This window comes from Odontesthes bonariensis, chromosome 18, assembly GCF_027942865.1.
Source record: "Odontesthes bonariensis isolate fOdoBon6 chromosome 18, fOdoBon6.hap1, whole genome shotgun sequence".
NCBI lineage: Eukaryota > Metazoa > Chordata > Actinopteri > Atheriniformes > Atherinopsidae > Odontesthes > Odontesthes bonariensis.
Window position 1 is genome coordinate 26,450,249 of NC_134523.1, and position 27,468 is coordinate 26,477,716.

The window sequence follows — 27,468 nt, forward strand, 5'->3', positions numbered from 1 at the left end:
CTGTTGTTGCTTACGTTCCTGTCGTATTTTCTTTGCTTTCTTTCTGCTATGGAACCATCCGCACGCAACATCTAAACTTTAATTAAAAAACAACAATTTGATCAACTTACCAACAGTCAAATATGACATTAAAGGTGACATATTACAGAAGAATCCCTTCTTCCTGTTCCTGGGAGCAGATATCAGGGCGTCTAAAGTCACCAAAACACAACCCTGGTATTTATTTAGTTCCTCGTTTAAGGAGCCGTTAAGTTGACTCCGCCTCCTCTGCTAAGCCCCGCCCACTCACATCCACCCTGCTGGACGGATGAAGCCAGCTTCTGGTGGAAATGTTCTGCTGTCAGCTGCTCTGAGGAGCATGCATCTTCCATCCAGCAGCAGCCTCAGAGGATATCAGAGCCCACTATCTGAGGCTAATGTTCCAGCAGAGTTAGCTAAAGACTTTAGCAGCAGCTAATGCTAACAGCTTAGCTAATGAAGGTGACGTACACCGGCTTCTAAGGTGTTATTGCTGCTCCTTTCTGAAAGATGAACATTATTGTTCCACCATTACTTTGTTAGCTGAAGCTTTCTAGCTGAACGGTTCCGTTCTGTAAGTCATCAACCTGCAGCTGTGTGGATAAGGTGTGTTTCCAACACAACACCGGTCCTCTCCTCACTCTCGGTGTGCTAACGTTACATTATTGGCATGTTTCTGATAAAGATGTAGGTTTCCCAGTTCAATTGTTTAATGAGGTTAATATATCCAAAATGTTTAAACACAGTAATTAACGGTACACATGCATTACTACGAGTTACGCTGCGTACATCTCCGGCTTGGTCCATCACTGTTGATGAGGAAGCATCGTTTGTTAGCATCTGCTGCTAGCTTGGTTACACTGGGGAGGAATGAGTAGCTGCTGACCTCATCAAAAGGGTGGAGTTGGTGGAGTTGAGCACTTGAAAACAGGCTGAGACAGAGAGCCACTGTGCTTAAACCAACAGGTATAGAAAATTGTGCCAAATTATTATTATTTTTTTTTAAAAAGGCAGAAAAAAAACCTAATTTGTATCATTTCAGGATCATTTAATCTGCTTAAATTTGGTTTCTCATATTTGTAAAACAGTCTTTGTCACTTTTGTTTAGATTGTAAAATATATCAAGTTAAAAAAACTAAGAATTTTTTCTTTTTCTGTGTGTAAAAGCAGCAAATCATCATTCATCAAAATAGCTTCTGATTGACCTCAATTTGTTTAAGTTTTAAATGGTACTCATTCAATTTAGACTTTATATTAAATAACTTGTTTACTCGTTTATTTGTTTCTCTTTATATTCTTTTATGTATTTTTAATGCTTCTTCCACTCCCTGCTGTAATGCTTTTATTTTATGTAAAGCAGATGTGCTATACAAATTAATTTGATTTGATTTGATACTGCAGATTAAGATTTAATATTTCAATAATTTGACTCCTGAATGAATCAGACGGCATTAAACAGTAAATTAAGAAGTAAAAAGTTAAACTGCCTCCACCAGGCGGCTCTGACGGAGGTGGTTTATACCTGAGTCGAGCCATGCTGCTCCGCCTGCGCGGCGCAACCACCAGAGACGGCAGTCTCAGGGGGGCTCTGCCTCTGCCTCTGGCCGCGGAGGGTGGAGGCTGCACGGAGCCGGTGAGCAGGTAGGTCCGCTCCAAAGCTCTGCTCCTCTGGACGGATCCACGGTGCCAAGACCCGCCGAGCTCCAAGCCGATGACGGCTGTGGGAGGAGCGGCTCCACCTGTCCCGCTCATCTGTCCACGGAGGAGAGTTTACCCGAAGAGACTCTCAGAATTCACCGGCAACATGGTGGTGATCAGCAGGTGGATGTGCACAGGACTGAGCTGCTCCACCCGCAGCCAGCGAGCATCATCAATGATGTACGACCATTAATGATGCAAAGCTGGAGCCGGTCAGGTGGACACCACTTACTTCACCCCCCTCCATTCTCCCTGCTCCCTCCTCTGGGGCTCAGCTTTCAGGTGAGGGAACAGCTGGTCAGAGCTCCAGGAAACTCTGACCCAGTTATTCTGACCCAAACAGCAGAGATCCCTCATCGGGTCCTGGTCACCCAAATCATCAGACTATCACATCACTTCCACCTTTACTTAATTACATTCGTTACTTTGGAGAGAATGCAGAATATAATCAATTAATAAACTTATTTGAAGTCTTATTAAAGTGAAGCCACCCAGAGTTTCCTGGGAGCTTCATCCAGCTTCATCTACCTGCTCGCTGCTGATCAGAAGCTTTTAAACAGCTGCTCTCTGAACACGGCGCCTTTCCTCTGCAGAAAGCATATTTTCCCCCCAAACTGCATGAAAACTTGCTTCACTAGATAAATCTGTTCTTGCACAACATGCTGCTGATGAATGAATGCAACTCGGTTTGCAGAAAATAAAGAGAATTCGACGTTAGAATGAACGCTGCAGCAGGGTTTTAAACCACTGTGTCCTGGACCAGGTGATTCCATCATCATTTCACTGCTTCATAACCACAAATAATGGCTTTAAACCAGTAAAAAACAGACTATAACGTCTAAAGAACAACTAGAAATGACTTTTATATTCACATCTTAATGGATATTATTACTGCGCCTGCCTTATGTGACACTAAACCTGCAGGAACACTGAATCATGCTGCAAAAAGGTCCCCAAAAAACCCACAAATCAAGAATTATCAAGGATTTTAAACTAGTTACGTTTATAAATCAAAGTGCTAAACACAGTTTTTTTGTATTGGTCTTTGTGGTAAATTAAGTATTCAAAAGGTAAGATGATGATTGGAGAATTTAAAGTGGTTAAACAGCACTTTTATTTTTAAAGTGAAGTTTTGTTGCATCGGTCATCTTCAGTAAACATTCAGCCTGTTAGAAGGCTGCAAACAGTCTCCGCCCACAAATCAAGGATCGTCCAATCATCTTACAGCTTTAAATTTAAAATTAATCAAAGTAATCTATTAATCTATTTAATAGCAAAAGTCACAGCACCCCTCCTGAATGAGCTGTGTTTTCATATTTAATGAAGTCACAACCTGGAGGATAAAATAATTCAAATGTCTTAAAGTTTATGGAATTTCTTATTTCCAGAAAGATTATTATTATTATTATTTTTTTAAATGCAACAAAAACGAAAAAATAAATAAAATCTGTTTATTGGTTTTAACCTTTAACTGGAATAATTTATAATAAAAGAAAAAATTTTAAAATTAAACACAAACAGGAAGTTAAATATATTTTACTTTATTTGCATATAAAAAGTTATTAGATGCTAGTTTTTAAAATCATTAATTCACAGCTGCTTTAATATAACAAATTGTTTTACTCCTACTGCTCAAATGAAACGATTTTACATAAATTTTCATTTTAAAGGGCTTTTTGGACTATTTAACATTTAGTTTTTTTCTTTTTGCAAAATCTTAAACTTTAGTTTGATTTATTGATCCGTTTTTACTGTGTTAACCGACTCAAAAACAAAGCTTCTGCACATTCAGGTGTTTGGGCGCCATGTTGAGAACCTCACAGACCTTCGGGTGCGTTTTACTTCCAGGCCGCGGCTCGGCTCAGACGACACGAACCCGATCCACATCGTCTCGTGCCGGCGAGCTCCTTCGGATCGTCTTACGGTGCCCGGACTGGACCTCCTCCGGGGTTGACAGCCAACACTCGGGATACAAGAGTGTTCCAGCATCGGAAACCCTGCACCTTTAGCCTCAACTGTAACTGGACTGCAGGCGGCGAGGCAGGCGGGTCGGTGGCGCTTCAGCTGCTCAGAAACGGTTTCAGAAAATCGTCACCAGATGAAGAACCGACAGGCTCGAACTGCTTTAGTTCAAATGTGTTAAACAGTCAAAGAAAAATCAAAACAAAACTCTGGTTTGTATCGTTTATTCTCATTAAAACAAAGAGAAAGCAGCGGCGGCGTCCTATGGCTGGCGGCGGCGCCCTCTGCAGGACGCGCCCAGGCGCTTCATCACCACCTGCGGAACAACACAGATCGTCTCGCTCAGATCTCATTCGGAGGTTTTCAGCCTCGTCTTTAAGCCGATAAATGTTGGCTCGCTCACATTTTACATCCATGTGACAGTTGAACTGCGAACTCGTGAACACGGCGGCGATCCGGGCGTCACGGCGACGGGTCTCCTGCGGCTCTGGTATTTTCTCAGTCTTCATTTTACCTGCAGAAACAGAAACGAAGAACAGGACCGCCGTTACTCGACTGAGAAACAGCTGATGCAGTCCAGATCCGGACAGTATTCAGATCCGTTCATCATAAACGGACCAGCACCGGGTCGCCGGGTCGAAACAGAACCGGGTCTCAGTCAAGCAGGACATAAACTACACGACTTTAAGTCTCAGTTTTCAGTGTGAGAATGAAGAATCTCAGAGTTGTGGTGCTCCCGTGATGAGAAAACTCATTCCATGCTTATTTAAGGCGGCCTTTCTAACATTGTGGAGTTACAACATCGAGCTGCTGACCGACGGCGCTTCCAAACAGGAAGCTGCGGCACAGAGGAACCGAACAAAAGGAGGAGAAACCAACTTCATTATGACAACAGCAGGAATGTTTCCACCATGTTTCATCTGCACCTAAAGATGCAGCTGTGGCTAAAAGCTGCTCATCATCTGACTTCATTTCCACCAGGTGCATGATGGGAAATAATCTCAAAAATCTAGTTGTGGTTTTAAAATGGTGACGCGGTAAGAACTTTAGTCAGAGACTTGAAACTAAGGCTGTGTTCGAAACCGCATACTTCTACTACTGCCACTACTCCTACTAACTTTAACTTTTTTTTTTTTTTAAAGTTCCCGGATGCATTCTAGATTCTCCGAAATGTTGGGTATGCATCATGAGGTTACTACTCATACTCAAACTACCCAAGATGCAACGTAACGTGATCGTCGCCGATCGTCATTTCCTGTCAAAACGGCAGTTTCAAGCTAGCTACATCCTGGGTAGGTTTACTTCCTGTTTTCAAAACAAAAGCACCAATTGTATCGTAATGGCTTTCCCTATGATAAAAGGCAACGGGTATTTTATTTTGTGAAAATAACCGGAAGTGCGTTGCTCACTGCGGCTAGCTTTAGTAGCGCCAAATTCGTGGGAACAAAATTGTAAATAGCCGGTATTTTGTCAGGTTTTCAACACGTTGGGGATCTAAACGACTACTTTCTCGAATGAAAATATTTCAAATGTTGCTAAAGTTTACAGAGTTTAGAGCTTAAGAGAAATCGGCTTCAGGCCGGCTGATTTCGGCTCGGGCAGGAGCGAAATGCATACTGATCGATGATTATGTAGTATGGAAGCATGTAGTATGTAGTAGACGGTTTCGAACACAGTCATTGTCTTTAAAGGGAGGAAACGTGAACACGTTTACATTTTTTACATCTATTCTGGTCACAGCTCTTAACGGCCTCGCCCCATCGTATTTATCTGAGCTTTTAACAGTCCTGGTAGAGCTCTGAGGTCAACAGATCAGTTTCTGCTGGAAGTGCCCAGGTCAGAATGCAAACCCTGGGGTGAGCGAGCCTTTTCCCAAAGCTGCCCCCAGGCTCTGGAATAAGCCCCCCGTCCAGCTGCGTCTTATTTCTGACCTGGGCCTCTTCAGATCTAGGCTAAAAACCTACTTATTTAGGATGGCTTTAATACCCAGTAGCATGATGACACTTTTATATTAATCGATTTTGTTGTATTTTATTGCTTTCACTGTTCTTTTATTGTTTTTACTTCTTCTTCTCTTTATTTATTACCTGCTGTAAAGCACTTTGGTACACCGTAAGGATTGTCTGTAAAGGGCTGTATAAGTAAAGTACATTTACATCTCACATTCAGACGGCGGTCTTACCGTGGTTGTTTGGAGCCGACTCTCAGCCTCCTGCCATCGGTCGGCGCTCCTGCGGCGAGAAACAAACAATGAGAGTCGGGCAGTGGGTCGGGCTGCAGAGTCACTTTAAAGCCATCACGGTCAGAGGTTACCACTCTTATACCAGAATGAGCTGAACGTGTTTGTGCAGGAAATGACTGGATACTCAAAGAGAAAAAACAGAGCTATGAGGTTATGTGGACATGCATTACGTGTTAATGTGTGTCAGCGTGATGAGAGGTACACGTGTTGCATGAGCTGTATGTTATCGGGTCACATCTCGGTACCCCTGAGGTGGATTCAGATTTTAGAAACTGCAGAGACGAAGACACAAATTTGTGACAACAGCGTTCAAATGTGTTGGAAGTCGTCAGCAGGCGGGAAAGATGATTCTGGAGCAACTTGTGAAGGTCGACTTCATAGTGACACATCGGGGTTTTACTGCGGTACTGACGCACACAGAGCTACACCGTAACCCGGCACAGAGGAACGTGCTCAGGCTCAGACTTTGGGCCCTTTTAGACGGGACCACGGCAGAACAAAAGGATCATTCTGGCATCACACTCAGACAGGAAGAACGTAACATGTTGGCCAATCAAAGCGGAGTAATGTGTTAGAAAATGGATCACAGTGCAGACGGATACATCGGCAGCCTCCGGGGTCCTCGGACCGCGAGGGGAACCCTTCACAACTCAGACAACTCCCATGAAAAGTTTCTGAGAAAATCCGACCGGTCGCCAGTAGAACTCATCATTTATGTGTAAAAATAAAAGAAAAACAAACTGATGTACTGAGAGGAGACAGAGGACAACAAACAGAGCTATGACTGACTCTTCCTGCAACAAACAGGGACTTCTGCTCAGCTGGACTCCAAAAAAAGGTTTAATCTGCTTTTAAAAAGATGTTAAAGCACCAGCAAATGATCAAAGATCTGCTCGTTATGCACCGGAGCGTCACTGCGGTTAAGCTCTGGTTTACTGAAAAATCAGGTCTTTCTCTGCCGACTGCATCAATCTGTGTGGAGCTTAGTGGGCCGTTCAGTCTGCCCGAACAGAAATAAACGTGTTGGTCAACAGAGAAAGAAAAAAAATAAATAAATAAAAAAAATCCAAAAATATAAACAAACTGCCGTCAAACACACAAAGTCAGAGTAACTATGGAGGATGTGGTGAAAGGATCAGAGTACAGAGCAGCATTTTTCCTTCCTTTTACAGTCCCACCCGAGTCATTTCCCCCTTTAACACCGAACACATTCCCACCCAGAACCACCACGGTCACCGTTTACAGTTTCACACACACCTGACAGGTAGAACCAGAAGGGAGAGGTGCAAACAAAACCCAACAACTTTTATCATGATCATTTCAGTCAGAAATAAACTGTTTGCACTGCAGTAGATTTACAAATGTTCACTGAACCGGTCCAACAACAGTTAGAAAAAGCCGCTTTTTCTTTCTTCTTATCTTAACAGCAGAGCAGAAGCTCAGAGTGAAATGTTCTGAACAGACTAAAGTCAGAGAGTCCAGACACATAAATGCCTCTAAATTCAGGGTCATTTTGGTAAAGAACCAGACCCAGAGAGTAGGAAAGGTTTGGTGAGAAGGCTGCAACATTTTACAGATCTTAAAGATGTTGCTCAAACTGTTTGGCGGCTGTATAAAAGCTGCTGCTGCGTTCCAATTCACTGTGAGTGTCGGGTCTGAATACAGAGCACATACGCAGGTCTATAGATGCAGATTCACCGTGTTGGACAGAAAAATAAAGGAAACCCCTCCTGGAGGTCTAAGTGTGAGTCGACCTTCATCCTGACAGAAGCAGACGTCATCGTTCTTCAGTTAAACTGCTTAAATTCACCGGAACTCTTACATGTTTGGTCAGAGGTTTAATTTCAAACAAATTTCAGCTATTTTCCCATAATTCTACCAACCTGATACCTTTGTATTGTTAAAAACTATTGAACTTTATGTTCAGTGAAGTTTAAACACTCTTTTTATTATCTTTGCTGCACTGTGCAGGGGAATAAAGGGACAATCTGAAGTCTAACCGCGTGTTAACTCACACATACAACCACCTGGCTTTAGTTTAATGATCCTTTTCTCCTGAATACAGAACAGCATCATGTGGCGACTCTTATTGGTGATCAAGTATCCAATAACCCAACAAGTTCAACTAATTCTGACTCCATTATATCTGCCCACAGTAAAAAAAAAAAGGGCAGGATGAAGCTTTGCTGCAGCATTAACCCATAAGAACCCACCGTGACACAGGTGGCACACGCCCTTTAAATGTTCTGGAAAATTCCATGAAAAACTTTATCCTTGATTTCAACTCATGAATTAACAGAGTGACCCATACTTAACATCCTGGTGGGTCATGTGACAGGTCATGTGATTTAGTCTTCCCATAATAACATTTCCAAGATGTCTGTGTGCCAGGTTACCACTACGGGCAGAGCTAGCTAAATTTAAATGGCTTGTTTTTGCTAAAGGAAAGATTCAAACCATTTTACACCCATTGACACATCTTTGACACTAGGGAGTGTTATTTTTGAGAAAAATGACAAAAATGTGTTCTATATAGTCTGTTTTATGTCCCCCATAATTTTCCTTGATGGAGAAATTATCCAGGTTCTAAACGCCCAATGTGACAGTGGGGGGTGGCATTTTGGAAAAAAAAAAATGTCAGAAATGTGTTCTATGTGGTCTATGTGGTTCTATTTAGTCTGTGTTATGACCCCCTTAATTTTTATCTAAGTAGAAATGGGTCCAGGTTCTTGTGGGTTAAAGTGGAAAAACACTTGGTGTGAGCACAGAACCTGCCTGTTTTCATATCTAATCACAAGTTAAATATGACAAAATGTTTCCAGTAAAAGAAGAAGTCGGCACAGGATGCACAAAGGAAAAGAAAACGACTAACACGTCTGGTTGTCCCAGCGTTCCTGGAGTCGTGAAGGTAAAAATCACAGCGGAACAGCTTCCACACGCCGGCACCAGCGGCTCCGCCGTTCGGTTATTTTGTTGCACGCACACAGAAGCCAAAAGTACCACAGACACACTCACACTGTAAGAGCTACACACAGCTTCCACACACAAAAAGGTTCAACAACAGAGTTCTGCACTGTGATGCCATTCTTTGAAAGTGTGATGCCAGAAGCCCTGCACGAGTCACTGAGCAGCGACAGAGAGCACAGAGAGAAGTTAAGGGACAACGGTTCATCTTGTGTCAGAAACATGGATGGGACACTTACCTTGCTCGTTCAGCGGATCTGTGTAAGCATACCTCTGGCTGCAGTGCAAACAAGTCCAGGCTTTACTGTCCACTGACTTCTGCAGAACTACTCATCGTCAATGTAACCCAACTGCAGAGAAGAGCATCTACTGAGGACTGGGGGCAGCCCGTCTTTGACAGGCTGGCTGACAGCAGCTAACGCACCTCATGTACTCCAAGACAAACACTCAACCACACAGACACAGCAAACGTAAGGTGCGTGGGGGCTCCTGCCTCGGGATGGTTTTTACACATGCTGGGGGGGGGTTCATCTTGTAGGAGTGTACCGGTACACAAAGTTCAGAGCTGTGTAGATGCTCAGTCTTTGGTGTGGACGTTAGCCGTTGACCCAGGTTCACAAACCCTGGAAATTACCAGAAAATTTTTACGGCCAGGCCCGCTAACCCTGGTTTATCTGCCATCATTACCCTGGTTTGTTTCTATTTTAAAAAGGAAAAGTGAGGGTTCCTTCAACAATTAAGTTCAGGGGGGCGCCACGCTGCCACGTGAACCCGGGAGACTTCTTAATCATGAGCTACGACAGCGTTTCTCAGCGTCTCCTCCCACGCTACGAGCTCCTCGGTGCAGCACAAACAGCTCAGTCAGAAGCCCCCAAAAATCTGGTTTCACGCATAATTATCTGTCCACAACTAAGTTCATGAACCGTTACACCCCTGACAAAAACGGGGGTCCCCCCCCATCCAGACACTCCATCACAGAAAGGTAAACTTTAAGAATTAAACAGCTTGGATAAATAGGGTCATTGTTACAGCTTTAAGTTTCATTTCTACTCAGTGATGGCGGGTGAGAGTGTGTCTGCTGCTGGACATCAGTCGCACAGTTAATGTCACTGAGTGTAAAAACTTCTGCTTGTAAGCATCGAGACTTCAGGCCTCCGTCGTTTTTATTTCTACATTACGTGTCGTCCACCACAGATGAACAAATCCATGACAGTAAGTCCAAATATTCACATGGAAACATGTTAGAAAGTGGTTGCTTTAAAATGTGTTAAAAGACAGAACTATGACTGTGGAGTTGGACGGTTTCGTTTTGGACTTTTTGGATTTTCTGTTCAGGTGGTTTTTCCAGAGCTGGTCTGAAATCAGAGCTCCATGACGCAGTGGAGTGAGGATTTAAAGGTGAGGCCCTCCCCCCCCCCAATGCTTGGGAGGTGATCAACCACAACAGTTCATTATATACCGGCTTCACACCAGGAGCGTTACGGCTTTTAACAGATGAGAGCGTCCACACCGGCTGAGTAAAAACATCCGTTGGTCTTCATATCCGCAACAATTTACTTTCCACTGCAGTTTCAGTGTGCAGCAAACATCTCATTAAAACATTAAAAGTACTGCTTACCTGTTTGCGATGACGATTTATGATCAGAAATGATCTTCAGCTAATTTCAGAAGTTGCACGTTACAGCTCTCAAGTTACAGCTGGGCAACGTTAGCACCTTCAGATCTATCATAGAGGTCTTAAAAAAGGTATTTATGGGCATTATTAGAGGTTTAAAAACAGATGTGCAGGCAGCTGCTGCGCTGCAGGAGGAGTCGGTCGTCTGGTTCCAAACATACGGCCACGACGCAGCAGCTCAGCACACCTGCCACATTCCCGGTGTGAAGCCGGGTGGCTGATCTGAGCGAGTCGCTCCATGTAGCTGCATCTCTGATCATTAGCTAACTGTTCTGGAAGTCCATGCAGCTGCATATCTGATTATTAGCTAAATGTTCTGGAAGCAGATGCAGCTGCATATCTGATTATTAGCTAAATGTTCTGGAAGTCCATGCAGCTGCATATCTGATTATTAGCTAAATGTTCTGGAAGCAGATGCAGCTGCATATCTGATTATTAGCTAAATGTTCTGGAAGCAGATGCAGCTGCGTATCTGATTATTAGCTAAATGTTCTGGAAGTCCATGCAGCTGCATATCTGATTATTAGCTAAATGTTCTGGAAGCAGATGCAGCTGCGTATCTGATTATTAGCTAACTGTTCTGGAAGTCCATGCAGCTGCATATCTGATTATTAGCTAAATGTTCTGGAAGCAGATGCAGCTGCGTATCTGATCATTAGCTAAATGTTCTGGCGGTCCATGTAGCTGCGTCTCTGATCATTAGCTAACTGTTCTGGATGCAGCTGCGTATCTGATTATTAGCTAAATGTTATGGAAGCAGATGCAGCTGCACATCTGATCATTAGCTAAATGTTCTGGAAGCAGATGCAGCTGCACATCTGACTATTAGCCAACTGTTCTGAAAGCAGATGTAGCTGCGTATCTGATCATTAGCTAAATGTTCTGGAAGCAGATGCAGCTGCGTATCTGATCATTAGCCAAATGTTCTGGAAGCAGATGCAGCTGCGTATCTGATCATTAGCTAACTGTTCTGGAAGCAGATGCAGCTGCGTATCTGATCATTAGCTAAATGTTCTGGAAGCAGCTGTAGCTGCGTATCTGATCATTAGCTAAATGTTCTGGAAGCAGATGTAGCTGCGTATCTGATCATTAGCCAAATGTTCTGGAAGCAGATGCAGCTGCGTATCTGATCATTAGCTAACTGTTCTGGAAGCAGAGGTAGCTGCGTATCTGATCATTAGCTAAATGTTCTGGAAGCAGATGTAGCTGCGTATCTGATCATTAGCTAACTGTTCTGGAAGCAGATGCAGCTGCACGTATCTGATCATTAGCTAACTGTTCTGGAAGCAGATGCAGCTGCACATCTGATCATTAGCTAACTGTCCATCTTTCATAGACACCAGAATTTGCAGAACATGGCTGTTTACTTGTATGACTGTGGGAATAATTAGAAGAAGAAATGGTCAAGTTAGCGACCTCATACTATGGCTGCGTACACAGTGGAGCTGCACCTGACGGGTTAATTTAGTTAAAAGCTGACAGTATGGTCAGAGAGCTTAACTGAAGCTAAAAGAGTAACAACGGTCAGTGAGACACGGATTTCTTTCAGAGTCGAGGATCATCTCCAACACCAAACTCACTTCTCAGGTGGTAATTTTCAGAGAGCTGGAGGTACAGACATGTCGCTGACTGCAGATTCTCCCTCACTCTGAAATGTAATCTCAGCTGGATCATCCACCATCTGAGTCAAAGTTTCACAGTTTAATAACATCAATAACTCACTCAATTCAATCCAAATAGTTAGTTTAAAAAAAGCTACATTTCCTTTAAGCTGGACTGCGACTCATTTTCTTTTGACTTTAAAAGGGAAAATTTATTTACTTGGCTTAGTTTGAATCACTCGTGTTTGACGGAGTGGTTAATAAGAGAAAGTCAAGGTTTAAATTTTAGATCTAGGTCACAATGAGAGGATGCAGGACATCTCGACCCTGTTGGATGTACTGGGCGAGGCAGAGAACAAAATAAAAAGGTAAGCACCCATTAGTTCAATCACAGCGTGTGAACATCTGCAATTATGGTTGTCAGTACGACAAATGTTGACTAAACATGTCTAAGAACAGAAAACTTTGGCCAGAGTTTCATGTTAAAAAAAAAAAAAAAAAAAAAAAAAAAAAGGCCAATCAGAGGACAACAGGAGCCACGAGAGAGAGCGACAGGAGCTGAAACTGCTGGTTTCAGGCAGAGGAGGAAGTGCTGCTCAATTATGACAAGATTCCTGTCTGATAAATACAAAAGAGCCTAAAACTATAAAGGAAAGGAGCTCTGGAGTTACAACAAAATGGCAGAAAGCAGCACAATTAGCATTTAATTTTGATTATATTGCTTTCATTATGGCCAGAAGCCAAATTTGTGAAATAAACTACTTAAAATTCAATTAGATAAGATTAAAAATGGCTGTTTTAAATGTTGATTAAATTCATTCTGTTGTGGAGTCTCAAAATAAGCTTATATATAAAAGAAAAAAAAAAAGGTCCAGTTCATGAGCGTTAGCCTAATTTTGCTTCGGCAGTACTGTTATTTAGGGTGAAAAAAAGACTGAACCTTCAGCTACAGTCAAAGATTTAAAGCCTCCATGAACACAAATCATCTTTTCAAAATCTGGTCCTCCACCGTGACGCTAACAAAACCGCTCCAAGAGAAGCTAAAGAGTTTGAATTTCTTGGTTCGGAAAGTTCCTTTTCTTAGTCCCAACATCTTAAAAGATGGTCAAACCTGTTAAGGAAAAACAAATTGTATACAACACCAACACACAGACATAACATTACAAGATTTAAATTTATACTTTGGTCAATGAGACGAGTTCAGACTAACGTGCATGATGGTTCCTTCTGGAGTCAGTCTAAGCTAAAACAAAACATATATTCATATTTTCTAGTTAAATTTTTTTAAAAAAGGATGTTTCGTTACCTTCAAACAAAGCTTTTTCTGTTTAAACATACCTGCTTGCCATGGCGTCTCTTCCTACTTTACGACAAAAACTCATTTCATTCAGGATCTTCAAGCACAAAACTGCCCAAACAACCAGTTTATTAAAAGGTAACCGCAGTCGGTGCTGCGCTGCTAAACTTCACAACATGAAGAGCTTCAGGAAAAACAGGAGAAGAGTTCAGAAATGGCAACTTTGCTTCTTCTGGTTCAGGTCTATCAGTAAAACAGCACCGTTCCATCAGAGCTTTGATGCTGGGGGGGAACCAGGGTGATTTCCTTTCCCACAAAGGGAGTAAATTGTGTTATTTAAAGGAGCCATGGCATGAAATTTTCACTTTTTACGGTTGTTTAACATTAATATGAGTTCCCCTAGCCTGCCTGCGGTGGCTAAAAATGACGATAGACCGAAACCATGCAATGGAAATTATTCTCCGCCTTTGGTAATGTGACCATGCAGATGGCCTGATCGGAAAGCTGCCTCATGTGACGTCGAGGTTATTTACCCCCAGAGCCCATATATGGCTATGCCAAGACTGACATGCCCCCCCACAGCTCTTTGGCCAAATTAACCCTGGATCAGTACCAACTATCTTTGGCCCAACTACACACCTCGGACAAGTAAGTAATTTAACGCTCTATAATTGTGTTGCTTTCCTGTATGTACAGTATAGTTACATAGCTTGTTACCACAAGAAAGTGTCTGTATCGTTAGCTATGCAGCTAATAGCATCTGCAAGCTATTATATCTGCCAACTGGGCTGTTGGAGGTGTTTGCATGCCCATGAGATGGTTAGCTCGCTCATTTTAGACCAAAACCCCCTACTTCAAGCTTCCCGAAGAACAATGAATCCGCAAATTCAGTGCATTTCATCAGGATAATGATTCATTCATGGTTCCAGAGTCCAAACGGTCAGTCTGTCTTTGTCGTTAGCTCTGCAGCTAATAGCTCGGTCACTGTCGCTAATGTAACGGTAACTAGCATGAGGTATGCAAGTGGACACCTCATTTACTGTAACGCGAGTGTTGTGTACTTATTTGTTGTTTTGATAGCCGTCCTGCTGTTGGTGTTATGGCGCGCACGATATCTGCCTTTCCCCTGATTGAAATGACTCGCGCTACGTGCATCTTTGCAAACCAGAGCAATCAGCTGAGAAAGTCAAAATCCTCACTCCTGCTTTCCCCTTCACGCACGCCTTTTTGTCGTCTTGCTGTGTCTTGTGTAGCACTTGCTTGATGTTTGACTGTGTTAGGAAAGTTGTTCACCTACTAGTTCGTCATATTGTCAAAGTAAGCTCATTTTAACAGGTTTCGCTAGTTTTAGTCGCTAGCATCTTTGCCTCGCCTCTCTCCTCCTAATTTGCATTTAAAGCTGCAGACCCTAAACAGCTCATTCTGAGGATCCTAAGGAAAGCTCATTTTTGGGACTGGCTATAATTCTGCACCAAGGCAGAATTTTGGGGAAAAAACTGCCTATAAAATATATAAAAGCCTCCATTTATTTTCATGCCATGGCTCCTTTAACTAAAGAGAGTAAAGGATATCCCTCCAACTCTCACTTCAATGGCTGCAGAATCTATTAAAATCTGCTCAAAATAAAAAAAAAAGTGCCTAAATTTAGAGAAAACAAAGAGGAAACTTCTGGCTTTAAGTGATAAAAACCACAGCAGACTCCCAACATGTGGCCACGTTAGAAATAAGTTATGTTCTTACCATAAAAAAATAATATTTACCTGAGTTTTACCTGTGCGGGTTCAAACTGTGGGAGGTGACAAAGGTTCTACTGCATGAAGAAAACTACAGACCTGCATTAGTCAGACTTGACCTGACCACAAACTACCATCCATCCCGGTTTAAATCCCGAGCACAATGTGAAACTCACTAAAGTCTCTTCCACAAGTCCAGCGTTTGCGTTTCTTAGCGAAAGCATTCCTGTGTTCACGCTACATCGCCACAACTTACTCCACAGTCCAAACTCTTTAAAGCTGGTCAGACCTGTTAAAAGGAAAAAAATAAAAATGTAGACAACACAAACACACGTAACATTTGAGAGGAAAACCCTCTGAATATCCGTTACTATGACGACATGAATCCGAGGACAGGCGTCCCTCCGTTTTGGCCTTTTTCTGCGTGGTTATCCGATGCCACGAGATGGAGAGGAGACCCTCTGGATCAAACTGTTACCATTTAATTAGATTTAGTGTGGCATACATTAGCAGGTGATCAATAAGTCTTTAGTGTGATGACTGACACACTGCCTCGTCTTTGCAGTTTTTTAATATTTAGTTAAACGTTAAAGAAAAAATACTCAGGATACAACCCTTCATAGAGTTCACTGAGTGATAGCCAAGAAATAGACGAGCAGAAACCAATTTACTGGTCCGTCTTCAACACAAAAAACACCAAATTTAAGATTATAAAAAGAAAATGAATCATCAAAAATCAAATAAAAATATGACTTTATGAAGAAGTCCAAAACTACCAATAAAAGCTGAACAAGATGAGGCTTCAGGACACATTTAATGAAATGTGGTTAATCTCAGGATTACAACATTACTTACACTCACTTTTCAGGCTGCGCCTCGGCACCAAACAACTGATTAAAAAGGTCTCAGAGGATGCTGAAAATACTGCTCAGGGAGTACAGACATCTTTTGTTGAGCAGAAAAAAATGTGAAATCAGACAAAGAGCAGAACTAACTTAAAGTAAAAGCCTAAACAACATTGAATTAATTCAAAGTTTTACCCATGAGCTGAATCAGAATCAACCTATTAGTCATGGAAGTTCACTTGGTGACAGTTTCTGGATGTGCAATATCAAAATATCAAGTGTTGCGTTTTCTTTCAGTAGTTTGTGGATTCTTATAATCCATCTAAAAATTGGCCGTGTGCTGAAAAGCTAATAAAATGCTGGTTCTGTAGAAAGAAACCCCATTAATGACATCCTGTTTGCTGTCAAAGGTACCAGCACCCTTTCAAAGATGGCCGACTACAAAAGAGATGCTGAGGGAGCTTCTCGGCGCCATGTGGCTGGTTTACACACATTATTTCTGTGAAACAGATTCAGAACATAAAAAATAAGCAGCACAGTCTATTGATGAATCCCACTCAAGTTTGAGCACCATCTGACCCGTTCAAAAACCTGGAAACTCAAGGTAACCCAAGCCACGGTTAAACAGAGTCCGGGTTACACGTTTTCTGTCAGGATCAACACAAACAAGTAAAATAAAATGTGTGTAGGTTGATTATTCTTCTGCTTTTCCAACTACATTTACCAGTTAACAAGCAGAGCGAGTGTGAGACTGATCAGAAAAGGCAAAAGTACAATTATTCTTAAAAGATCTCAAATTAGACTTTTTTTTTATTATTATTTTTTTAGAGAGATTAACCATTTGTTGGTGGTTTTTTGGTAAACGTAAAGCGGACCGTCTTCATCCGGAGAAGACATCCAAGGCATTTTAGCTTTAGCTCCTCAGTCATTCCTTCAAATCTGACCCTCAAGTCCAAAATAAATCGTTGAGTCATGATATGGACCTTCAAGCTTTCACTTTAGCATCTACCTTCTAAGTTTCAGTCAAACAAGTGATACCGACTACGTTTACATGCAGGACAGGAAGGCAAAAATCAGTCAGGAAGTAGGTGCCAAGAAGCTAATGGATAGCAGAAGACCTGTTTCCACCTGGCCGACACATACTGAGGGGGGGGTGGCATCTGACCCCGACCATGAGCCTGTCAGAACAGGTAAGTCAAGCTAGTTACAGCTCAACTTGGCCATTTAACCGACCGCCGTCCGTGTCCCAGCATACGTGCACAGGAGAGGATCCGAGAAACCGTGACGCCGTAAACTTTGTGAGGAAACCTTCCAGACTTCCTCTGTGGGAGATCGTGGTACATGCAAGTACGGCTGAAGTCACCGCACAGACGACATCTAAGCTGTGGTAATTAAAAAAATAAAAATCCCGATTTTATTAGAGCAGAGCGGCAGTCTGGAAATGCTTCAAGTGATTTTCAGCCCCAGTTTCTGACTTTAAGACAAAAGAAACAGGAAAACTTTACTGAACGTACAAAGCTGAACGCATCCATTAAGGAGTGAATCTGGCTTCAATATCGCATGATTTCAGTTGGTTTAAATGTGATTAAACGGTAGTTAATCTTTCTCTCTTTTCTGTGTACACTGAACTGCATGTGAACGTAGTCAACTCCTCAAAACGTGGACACACTTCTGTGATCCGTGCACGCGTTTGTGAGGAGACGATTGTTGGAGAAACAGTCATAAACTAATCCAGTCTTTAAGGTTCTATGTGTGGTACAGCTGCTGTCCTGAAGCATCACTTTACACCGATAATAGAAAGAACGAAGACATCAACTCGGAGGGAGTAGTTCTACTTATTAACAGACAGAACAGGTTTCACAATGATGTCCAACATTAAAGAGTCTCGCATTCTCAATATCTACCAACACCGCAGCACTTCATTAGAAATTAACATGAACGACGGATGTCAATCATCTGAATCTGATGGAAATGAATCAAAGACGCGAAGGACAGGGATTCCTTTTGGAGACGCAGGACTGAAAGACGACACATAGAACCCTAAAAGACTCAAAGTGGTTTCCAAAATGAAAAAGTTCAGCTTTAGGAAATAATGTTAAAAGTGTGTCCTGATGGAACCAGTTTGTCTTTATTATTGTACATGCTTTAACTCCAAATGTGTGGCACAAAACACAGCCATGGGAGGTTCAAAAGGTTACAGTTATCACTTCACGGCGACTCACAGAGCATAATACATCGAGAACGAAAAAGATACATGGTCTGAAAGAACAACTGGATCACACCAGGGTGACCCCGCTTTCCTCACTAAGGACAATACAAAATAAAAAAATGAAAATATTGACTAAGTCATAAAATGAGTAAATTGCCTGGCTAAAACGATGCAACATTTTCAACTTAAATACCACAAATGTGACTCAAAATGTTCTTGTAGGAGAATCTATACAAAATGGTGCTGCTGGAGGCATCAAAGAGCAGCGTTTTAAAAACGGGGTTTCTTAAGAGGACCATCAAACTCCTCGCGGACCCTGCCGAACCCGGCGGTACCAGGACCCATGCCCCTCGGAGCGCCCTGGGCGAAGCGCTCATTGCGCTGTGGGGGGTCAGATAGGAGGGGGAATAAGTTATGGGATGGCGTCAGTGCGCGAGCACAAAGTTCATGTCCATGTGGAGGTGCATTAAAAAAAAATAAAAAAAAATAAAAAAATATGTATGGTTTGTTTTATCGTGAGCAGGTTTACAAAACAACCAGCAGGAGACACATCCGAAGAAACGGTTCGTTCCAATAGAAGGTCCACAGGTGCCACAGGTTACATACGGAAAAGGAAGAGAGGGTAATGCTTTCGTTAGTCAGTGCCTACCTAGCATGGTCCTTGATCCAGTGCATGCCAACACTATCCTAAAGGCCGGATTGTTCATCGGGCCGAACATCAGTTAACGCTACATCTACGTGTTGCTTTTCATTTATATATGGCAGCCAGTAACAAAATATGAGAATAAATACATTTATTCACAATTCGTTTCAGCCGGCATTAGTATTTCTCTCGAAATGTATAAAAATAATAGGAATAATGCAACTGAAACTCAAACTGACTTTGATAAACTCTTAAAATTTGATGCAATTGTGTAAAATTTGTCATGAAAGTGTAGAAAATGGCCAACCAGCCATTGGGAAACCTATGATGTGAAGGCATCGACAGAAACGGGACAAATACTTCCAAATAAGAAGGTAAGCAATGGACTGTAAGAACTATAGGCTTTACTGGAGTTTGTGGAACCAATAGTGGGGAAAGTCCACATGAAAAGCCAAAAAAAATCTGAAGGAAACCAGCTCCGACTAATAAAACGAGGCCTAAAAAACAAACAAAATTAAGCTCAGAACATCAGCTCGACTTCATTTTTAATTAAGAGTATTAAAAGTTGTCAAAGTGGATCTAATCTACATTATTCTTAGTAACTTTGGAGATGCACCGATTTAAAAAAAAAAAAAAAGAGAGAGATTCTGATCTTTCAAAGAACTATTAAATGAAAGCAACCTTCCGGATATCAATTAACGAAGAGCACCAGCTTACACACTGGAAAAAAATCTAAATCTTACCAAGTATATTTGTCTCATTGAGTATCTCATTACACTTGATATAAGACACAATTGCCTAACAAGTACCATTTCAGCCAGATATTGGGACTTGTTTTGAGTCATATTTCACATGAAACAAGCTTCTTTTTTTTTTACATTTGAAGAGGTTTTTAAGCTAATTTCAAGATCACTTTTATCTCAAAAGTCCCAAATATCACATCTTATTTCAAGAAATCTTGACAAGCCGATTTTCACTAGTTCCATTGGCAGATTTTTTGCTTATTTCAAGCAAAAATGTCTTGTATTTGCTGTTTTTTTACTTATTTTTGGAGGGGCATTTTTTTCCAGTGCAGGATGTTCTCTTAAATCTTTCCTGATTGATATATCTCACTATAAAGTGCTGTGTTGGTGGACAAAGTGTTTCTACACCAACAAAATCCAACACAAAGTTAAATTGTATCCAACATGACAGTTAAAAACAAGCAGCCGCTGTGCTGCATAAACAGTTCCTGTGTACACGTGTAAAAAGGCAGTGAAATAAACTGTAAATCTTTAGAGGATCTAACCCCTGACCTCCATGTTTGCTCTGGCAGGAACTGAAGGTACAGCAGAGACATTTTTAACCCACATTTACCCAACATTCGACAGTGCAGATAGTGTTCGAATGCTTTTAATCCTGCTTGTTTCCTCCTACATCTTAAAGCTCATCGCCGAGCGATTCATTGGACTAATTTGGCTTCTTCTTTAGACGAAATACACGACACAAACATGGATTGTTTTGTACATTTCTGGTGCCTCTGAGCTGAATTTAACTGTGTGCTTAAGGAACAGCCTCCATTTAGCACAGCTGTTGTCCACTAAAGAGCTTAAGCAACTAAATTCAGTGATTGTTGGTAAACAATTTAACACCACGACGCTGCTGGTGCGGCTGCGGGGTGAATGCTTATGTCATGATGAACCCTTCAGCCCAGAGACGGTTTAATTTGACCCAGAATGCACAGAATCGGTGCATCTCAAAGCTACACGACTGAACTGCGCGTTCATTCTACTTCACATGAGCGAAGACATTAAAAAAAAAAAAAAAAAAAAAAGTGAGTGGCAATTTTAAAAGATACAAAAATCAACATTACCAACATGTTTAAAGTGGCAGGGAAATAAAAACCACAGCCTTTCATTTAAAAAGAAAAAGCTTTCTGTAAACATCTCCACAGTGCTTTAAACTCAAACGTGCACCACTTTTGTTTGAGGAGCTGAAACATAAATACTTTAGATTCTGAAATCCAGAAACAAACCTGCTAAAAATTCTACCAAGAAAACATGATTCAGTCCAACGTTCGGGTAAATTATCTTAAGAACAAATAGCCACAAATACAGCTCCGGCCCCCATCAATTAATGCTTGAGGATGACAAATTTATTCAGATGGAAATTAAAGGTTTCATACCGTCACACTGCACTAAAAGCATCAGAAACGCTCAGTTGCAATGAACATAATGTAAAAGGTGTAGACGTTGAAGTACAGCCTGACTTCAGGTCTTTTTAAAATAAAAAAAAGGTGCATTACACCAGATTCCACACTTCCACCCAAAAATACACGGAGCCTGTTTTCCTGTTCAAATAAATGGTGCATGAGAGTGAAGGCATAGTTTATAACAGTTGGGAACAAAAAAAAGAAACACTGGTATACACCACTCTGCTGTCAGTCAGGAGAAAAGTGCCTGTCCAGCTCACAAGAGACAGGGCTTGCAATAGCACTCTACTACACAGACGCCATCATCAGAGTGAGCAGATCGACAGAGGTTTGTCTACAGCTGTCAGAAACACACTGAGGAGCGGCGTCTGATGGTTTAGTGCAGCCTGACGGTTTTTGTAGGTGGAGTAAGACTAGGTTTGAGGGTAACTGAGGGGGCGTGGCTTGCCACTGAAACGTTATCAGGCCGTACATCTGACTCATTCAACAACCAGCAAACTTTCCAAAGACAGCTGTGAATGAACCCACTCGTACCCTCCCCATCTTGCTCGGCCTGCCGGCCTTCCGTGTTTAAAAGCAGCTGGGAGTCTTCCCCGCCGAAAGGAAAGCCAAAACATGAACTACATTCACTACTGATCTTCCCAAAGTGGGATACGTTACCATTTCGTTGTTCAGGCCCCCAGAAGAGGATCCCATTCCCTGCTGATTCTCAAAGCCAATTCCTGCGAACTTCTGGTTGGCTCCACCAAAGGACATGTCTAACAAAAACACAGCAAGTCAAGGACGCGTACGGCACTGGAAGCACATCAAGCAAACACCAAAGGTGCTCCACAGTAAGCCCATTTAAATTAGATTTACATTAGGGCTGGGCAACGATTAAAATATTTAATCTAATTAATCACGATTTCCCTGATTAATCACGATTAATCGCATTTGTACGCAAAATCCAAAAATGAATCCAAAAGTAGTGTATAGCTTTTAGCATTTAGTTTTATTTTAAATGTGCTGCCATATGAATGAAAGTGCCATAACATTTGTTGTGCAAACACACTTTTAACATCAGCATCTTTCTGTAGTTTTTATGTAGAAGCCTCGCTCCACTGTCCGTTTCCTTGAGCGACTTGCTGCTATCAGTTGTGTGTTTTGCCTTTAAGGGATATTTTAGACTGGAACTACTACGGTGAGAAGACAATTCAACTTGGCTGTAAATGCAGGAGTTTTTTTTTAATTTATTTTGAAATGCGTGCTTTTATGTTGAAATAAGTATAACAGGAAGTAGCGCCGGTTAGCTACACACATAAAACCTGCGTTAATACTCAATAAAATATTTATCGACGTTGAATAATTAACAAGTTAACTCGCCCAGCCCTAATATACATACATGTTGCCTCACTCATTTTGTACAGATCAGATGCCTGTCTGGTGGTTTTTAGATGCAAGTTGTGGCTCCATAGTGAGGGAGAAGCAGTGGTATTATTTAGCCCCCAGTGACAGATGCAAATAAAATAAAAGTTCATCTTAACCCTTCTGTGGCTGCGTCACACGTTTTATTGATTCTTCAACAACTGAATCACAAACAGAAATTATTTTTATATAAATTAAGTTTTTCTTTTAATGTAAAATATATCTTTCGTGTTTGTGGTGGGGTTTGGGATTTACAGTTTTCCATCTGTCAACAAAGGCAGCATGCACACCTTCTCTCACTGGTGGATTTAACTGTCCTTCGTTCTCTAAACCAATGAGAACCCCAGATATTCACCACTTTCTATCAAAACGGGCTCCCATTGGACAAAAAAAAAAAAAGAAGCCGTTTTTCTATCAATTTGAATAGATTTACGTGCACTGAAGCTCTCTCTTGCGCCAACTTCTTTCTTTCTGCTCTTATTTGCAGTCATTTCATTAAGTTTATATGTGACGTAATAATTATTCAGTGAGTTACAAAAACTCATCCTAGTTTCATTTTCATCTTGATTATGAATTAATTTGGTCATTTCTTATATGTTGCACTGCTTCCGCTTGTATACTGTATATTACAGATATACTGTGTATATCTTTAATCTCAAAGTTTAAATTCACACAGTAAACATTTGTACATTTTCATCTTTTTCCAAAACAAAATCTCTTAAAGTTCTTCAGCTTTAAGGCCAAATATTTCTCCGTGATTATTCCGACCATTTTTAAATCGTTGTGATGTAACACGTGGCCATCCGGTTATATGAAATGCCTTAAAGGGTGATGATGAGCAGATAATTATATTACAGACTCCTGTAAAGGTTGAATACAGAAATAAAATTTAAATAAATAAACTTACCACCCATTCCCAAAGCTCCACCAGCATGCATTCTCATTTCTCTGTCCCTCTGTAATTATTAGACCATAAAATACTTTGGTTAAGTTCGGCCAAACAAATATCAGCCATCTCTGTTTATTGACTTGTGTCGTAAGAACTCAGCGTGAAGTTGAACTCACATCAATGAAGTTGCCCATCCTGTAGTTCTCCTCGCGCTGGCGCCGCATCTGTTCTTCCATCTCCCTCTTCCGAAGCATCTCCTCTTCTCGTCTGCGTCGTTCTTCCTCTTGTCTGTTTTTCAGAAAAAGACGTCAAGATCCAGAAGAACGATTTAAACGTCTCAGGTAGGTTAAAGTCATACTGCCGGACGAGTAAGGTATGTGCTCTGCATTAACCGTGATGTAGACCACAGAGCGATGATGAATTAAAGTACCTGAGCTGCATTTCCTTCCTCTTCTGCATCTCTTGGCTGTGCACCTCCTCCATGCGCCTCAGCTCCTCCTGTCGTCTCAGCAGTTCTGCAGGAAAACATTAAATATCTGCGTTAAAATCATGGAAACTGAGCAATTCGGTGTCCATGAACAACATGTTTTCATTAATAACAACATTAAACAGCTAAAGGCATCCAACTCATCCAAACAGGCCAGTGACAACAAAACACACCTTGCCGGAGCATATTGGCCTGATGCTCGTGGTAAGCATCCTCCATCTCACTCTCCAGCTTCTCTCGGGCTTCGAGCATGTTCTTCTCCACCTGCTGCCTCTGCTGCTTCTCCATTTCATCGAGGGACTTCCAACGTTTGGAGTACTCAAACTCAAAAGTGCCTGGACGTGCAAAGCGAGGGGGCTGCTCACGCTCCCTAAATGATTCATGGGATATGGAATGTTAGGCCAACATAACATAACTTGTATGGGGTGTTTAAAACACAATCACACGCGCATGAGTGCTTCCAACAGTCCCGATTGGGTAAACTTTTCCAAATTCCATATTTTTCTCCCATATACTGCCGTGAAAAGGTTCTCGTTAATGAATACAAAATCCAGACTGAAAACATCTTCTTTTCTCTGGCTTTCTACGAGTTGAGGTTTTAATGTGGTTAATGTGCTATACAAATAAATTTTGAATTGAATACCAGCTGTGCTTACACCACCTTCTGACTACATGATTCATTGGTCTAATCAAGTATTTAATATGCAATTAAAGCAGATAAACATTAAGTTAAAGAGGTTTCTGTTATGAGGCCAGCATCTTATCTATTCCAACTAATTTATATTAGTTTGGTTGTTTGTTTTTCATATCAATTGAATTTTTCTACCAAAGAATTTTTTTTTTCTGATTAATTTAATATAGTTTGGCTAAGAAAAGCCATCATCCCCCATGGCTAATCTAAAATCATCTAATCAATGTATTGAGTTGCATTACAATGAAAATATATCATAGTTGTTAGGCCATTTAATCACCCATCTGTAGCTTTAATTAATTGGCTCTTATGTAATGTAAACTGTATGAAATAATTAAGATAAAATTGACATGCTTACGCTTGATATCTGGGATTCTTTTGTGCCAATTTCTCTGGCAGACCATCTTCACAATCATACTGCTCCAGAGGCTCAACAACAACAGGACGAGGCGACCTAAAACAACAATCAATTGAAAATAAGATGTCAAGAGATCTTTTTACAATCGTCCACATCTACACTGACAAAACTAACTTACGTGGTGAGGAGGAAGACGCCATCGTTGCAACGATCCAGGGCCTTCTTGGCAGCTGACCTCGAAGCAAACTCAACAATGCCCCTGCCAGCGGAGCGGCCGCGATCATCGACAACAACGACGGACCTCTCAACCATCCCGAACTGTGAGAAAGCTTCCTCTAACAGCTCATTGGACACAAATGGAGACAGATTCTTCACAGACAGCGCTGCAGAGTGTGTAGCAAACCGAACACGCAAAGGTCTGCCTTTTATTGGAGTGTCATCCAGCTCTGCTTTAGCAATCTCTGCCAGCGCTCTGGACTCCTGCAACAGAACAGAATACAGTGATCAGAGGAAGGTGTCCAAGCTGTAACACACAGCTGATCTGGTTAGATAAACTGATTTAGAAAAGGCATGTCATGTCTTACCAGGCGGATGAAACCAAAGCCTTTGCCTTTGTTGATGAAGACCTCAGAGGGCTCTCCATATTTTGAGAACATCCTCCTGAAATCGTCCTCTGAGATATCATTGGGCAGATTACCAACAAACAAACGGCACCTCTGTGTGTAGGACTTCTCCCCGGGCTTCAACAGCATGGATAATGTTGCCATGAATGCCTGTTGAACAACAAAACTGAAACTTAGCTTGAGAATATCTTGCCACAAAAACAAACAAACAAAAGCACTTAAAAACACTAAAGGATTAAAGATACAATGTATTATGTCAAAGTCAAGTTTCCCCACAATTATGTTGTTTTCTTCCAGACATAATAATTCCATTGTGTCCACCTATTATACATTGGGTTTATTTATTTCATTAGCAGTTTGTTAATGTTCTTATTGACGAATGAAAATAATCTTGCTGAATTAATTCATCTTTTTCCTTTAAAGCAATTGTTTTAAATGTGCGACTTACTCACAATCAATATATCACAAAGTAAAATGATCCATGTTATGAAAGCATATTATTTTTAATTAAAGAAATAATTATTTTTAAGTGAAACGTGGGTTCTCACCACCCATCCCCCACATGCTTTGTGTGCCGACAATTTTTTTTTTTTTAGAGAGATATATATATTTAGTTTGCGTCACAACACATTGACAGCCCTTGAGTAAAGTTAAACAATAGTCAAAAGTAATACACTAAAAAGAAGTCAATACTAAATATACTATCTGTAAATTGCGCCATCGTCCATAAGATGGCTGCCGACCAAAGCCAACAAGATACGGATGCGTTGAGTTTATTCACCACGACTGCCGCCGTAGGCTACTGCAGAAAGCTACCGCTATCACACAAGCGATATCGACTAACTCCGTCCGCATGGGATGCACTGCACATGATATCGAACGCACTGTTCGTGTTAGCTAACAGTTGCTGTCGACGCGATTACGCCGGAGAAAATGGGTAAAAAGTAATAAAACTGACCTTCTCTTGGCTCATTTCTGACTCCGCTGCACCGCTGTCTTCATGTTTCGATGGATTGGAGGATGATCTGTTGCCTTGTGGGGGCCCTCCTCCCCTGTGGCCTTGTTGGGGACCGGGCCTTTGGCCCTGATTATAACCGGACTTCTGGCCCTGCTGGAAACCTGGTCTTTGGCCCTGCTGGGGACTAGGCTTCGGGCTCTGCTGGGGAGCAGGCTTCTGTCCATGCTGGGGTCCAGGTTTCGGTGCCTGTTGGGGACTAGGCTTAGGGGCCTGCTGGGCAACGGGCTTGGGGCTCTGCTGGGGGGGTTGCTGCTTCTGCTGCTGTCCGTTAGCATTTCCAGCCGGACTCTTGAGCTGCTGGTTCTGGTTTGCCTGGTTGGGCTGAGGGGTGGTCACGTTTGGCTTTGGCGGCGGTGACTGGATCTTCGGCTGAGGCGCAGGGGTGCTCGGCTTCTGTGGTTCCTGCTCCTGCTGTGCCGGTTTCGGCTGCTCCTGTTGGGGCTGTGGCGGTGTCGGTTTCTGCTGCTCCTGCTGCATCGGGCCTTTCATCGTGAGGGCCGGGCCGGGGCTAGGTGCGGGAATGATGGGCATCGATTGATTCTGTTGCGACTTCTGTGGACTGTTCTGTGGTCCTTGGTTCTGCGGTTTGTTGAAGTTGTTATTATTATTGTGTCCCCTCCGATTTTGGTTGACATTCTGGAAAGGATGGTTCCTGAAATGAGGGTTTGGCATTAACCCACCACGCATCGGGCCACCGGGCCCTCCTCCACCTCTTCGGGGTTGGAAATTATTCATTCCAAGACCGCCACGATTATTGTGAAATCGAGACATTGATCCTTTGATCGACGAGTATTATTATTAAATTTAAATTATTACTATTAAAGGTTTGCTGCGTTAAAATCGTCTCTCACAGCTTTTTGGAAGACCTCAAAATGGCGACCAACGGCTGGGCACTAGCGTTCCTTTCTTTCTGGGGAAGA

The 27,468-nt window shown here is 41.8% G+C and overlaps 1 protein-coding gene across 2 annotated transcripts; it reads right to left on the reverse strand.

Moving 5' to 3' along the window:
• Positions 1–3,886: 3,886 nt before the first annotated feature.
• sfpq (splicing factor proline/glutamine-rich) lies at positions 3,887–27,468 on the reverse strand. 2 transcript variants are annotated; one of them, XM_075449154.1, is made up of 12 exons: positions 26,489–27,468; positions 25,492–25,680; positions 25,086–25,387; positions 24,908–25,003; positions 24,032–24,228; positions 23,802–23,886; positions 23,548–23,659; positions 23,390–23,438; positions 21,739–21,836; positions 5,861–5,909; positions 4,082–4,192; positions 3,887–3,994 (listed from the first exon to the last, which is right to left on the reverse strand). In XM_075449154.1, exons 1-10 carry the CDS (start codon positions 27,317–27,319, stop codon positions 5,883–5,885), a joined length of 1,986 nt encoding a protein of 661 aa, XP_075305269.1. In that variant the 5' UTR covers positions 27,320–27,468; the 3' UTR covers positions 3,887–3,994; positions 4,082–4,192; positions 5,861–5,882. The 2 variants fall into 2 exon arrangements, with proteins under 2 accessions (XP_075305269.1, XP_075305268.1); XM_075449153.1 differs by having other exon boundaries at positions 5,861–18,625.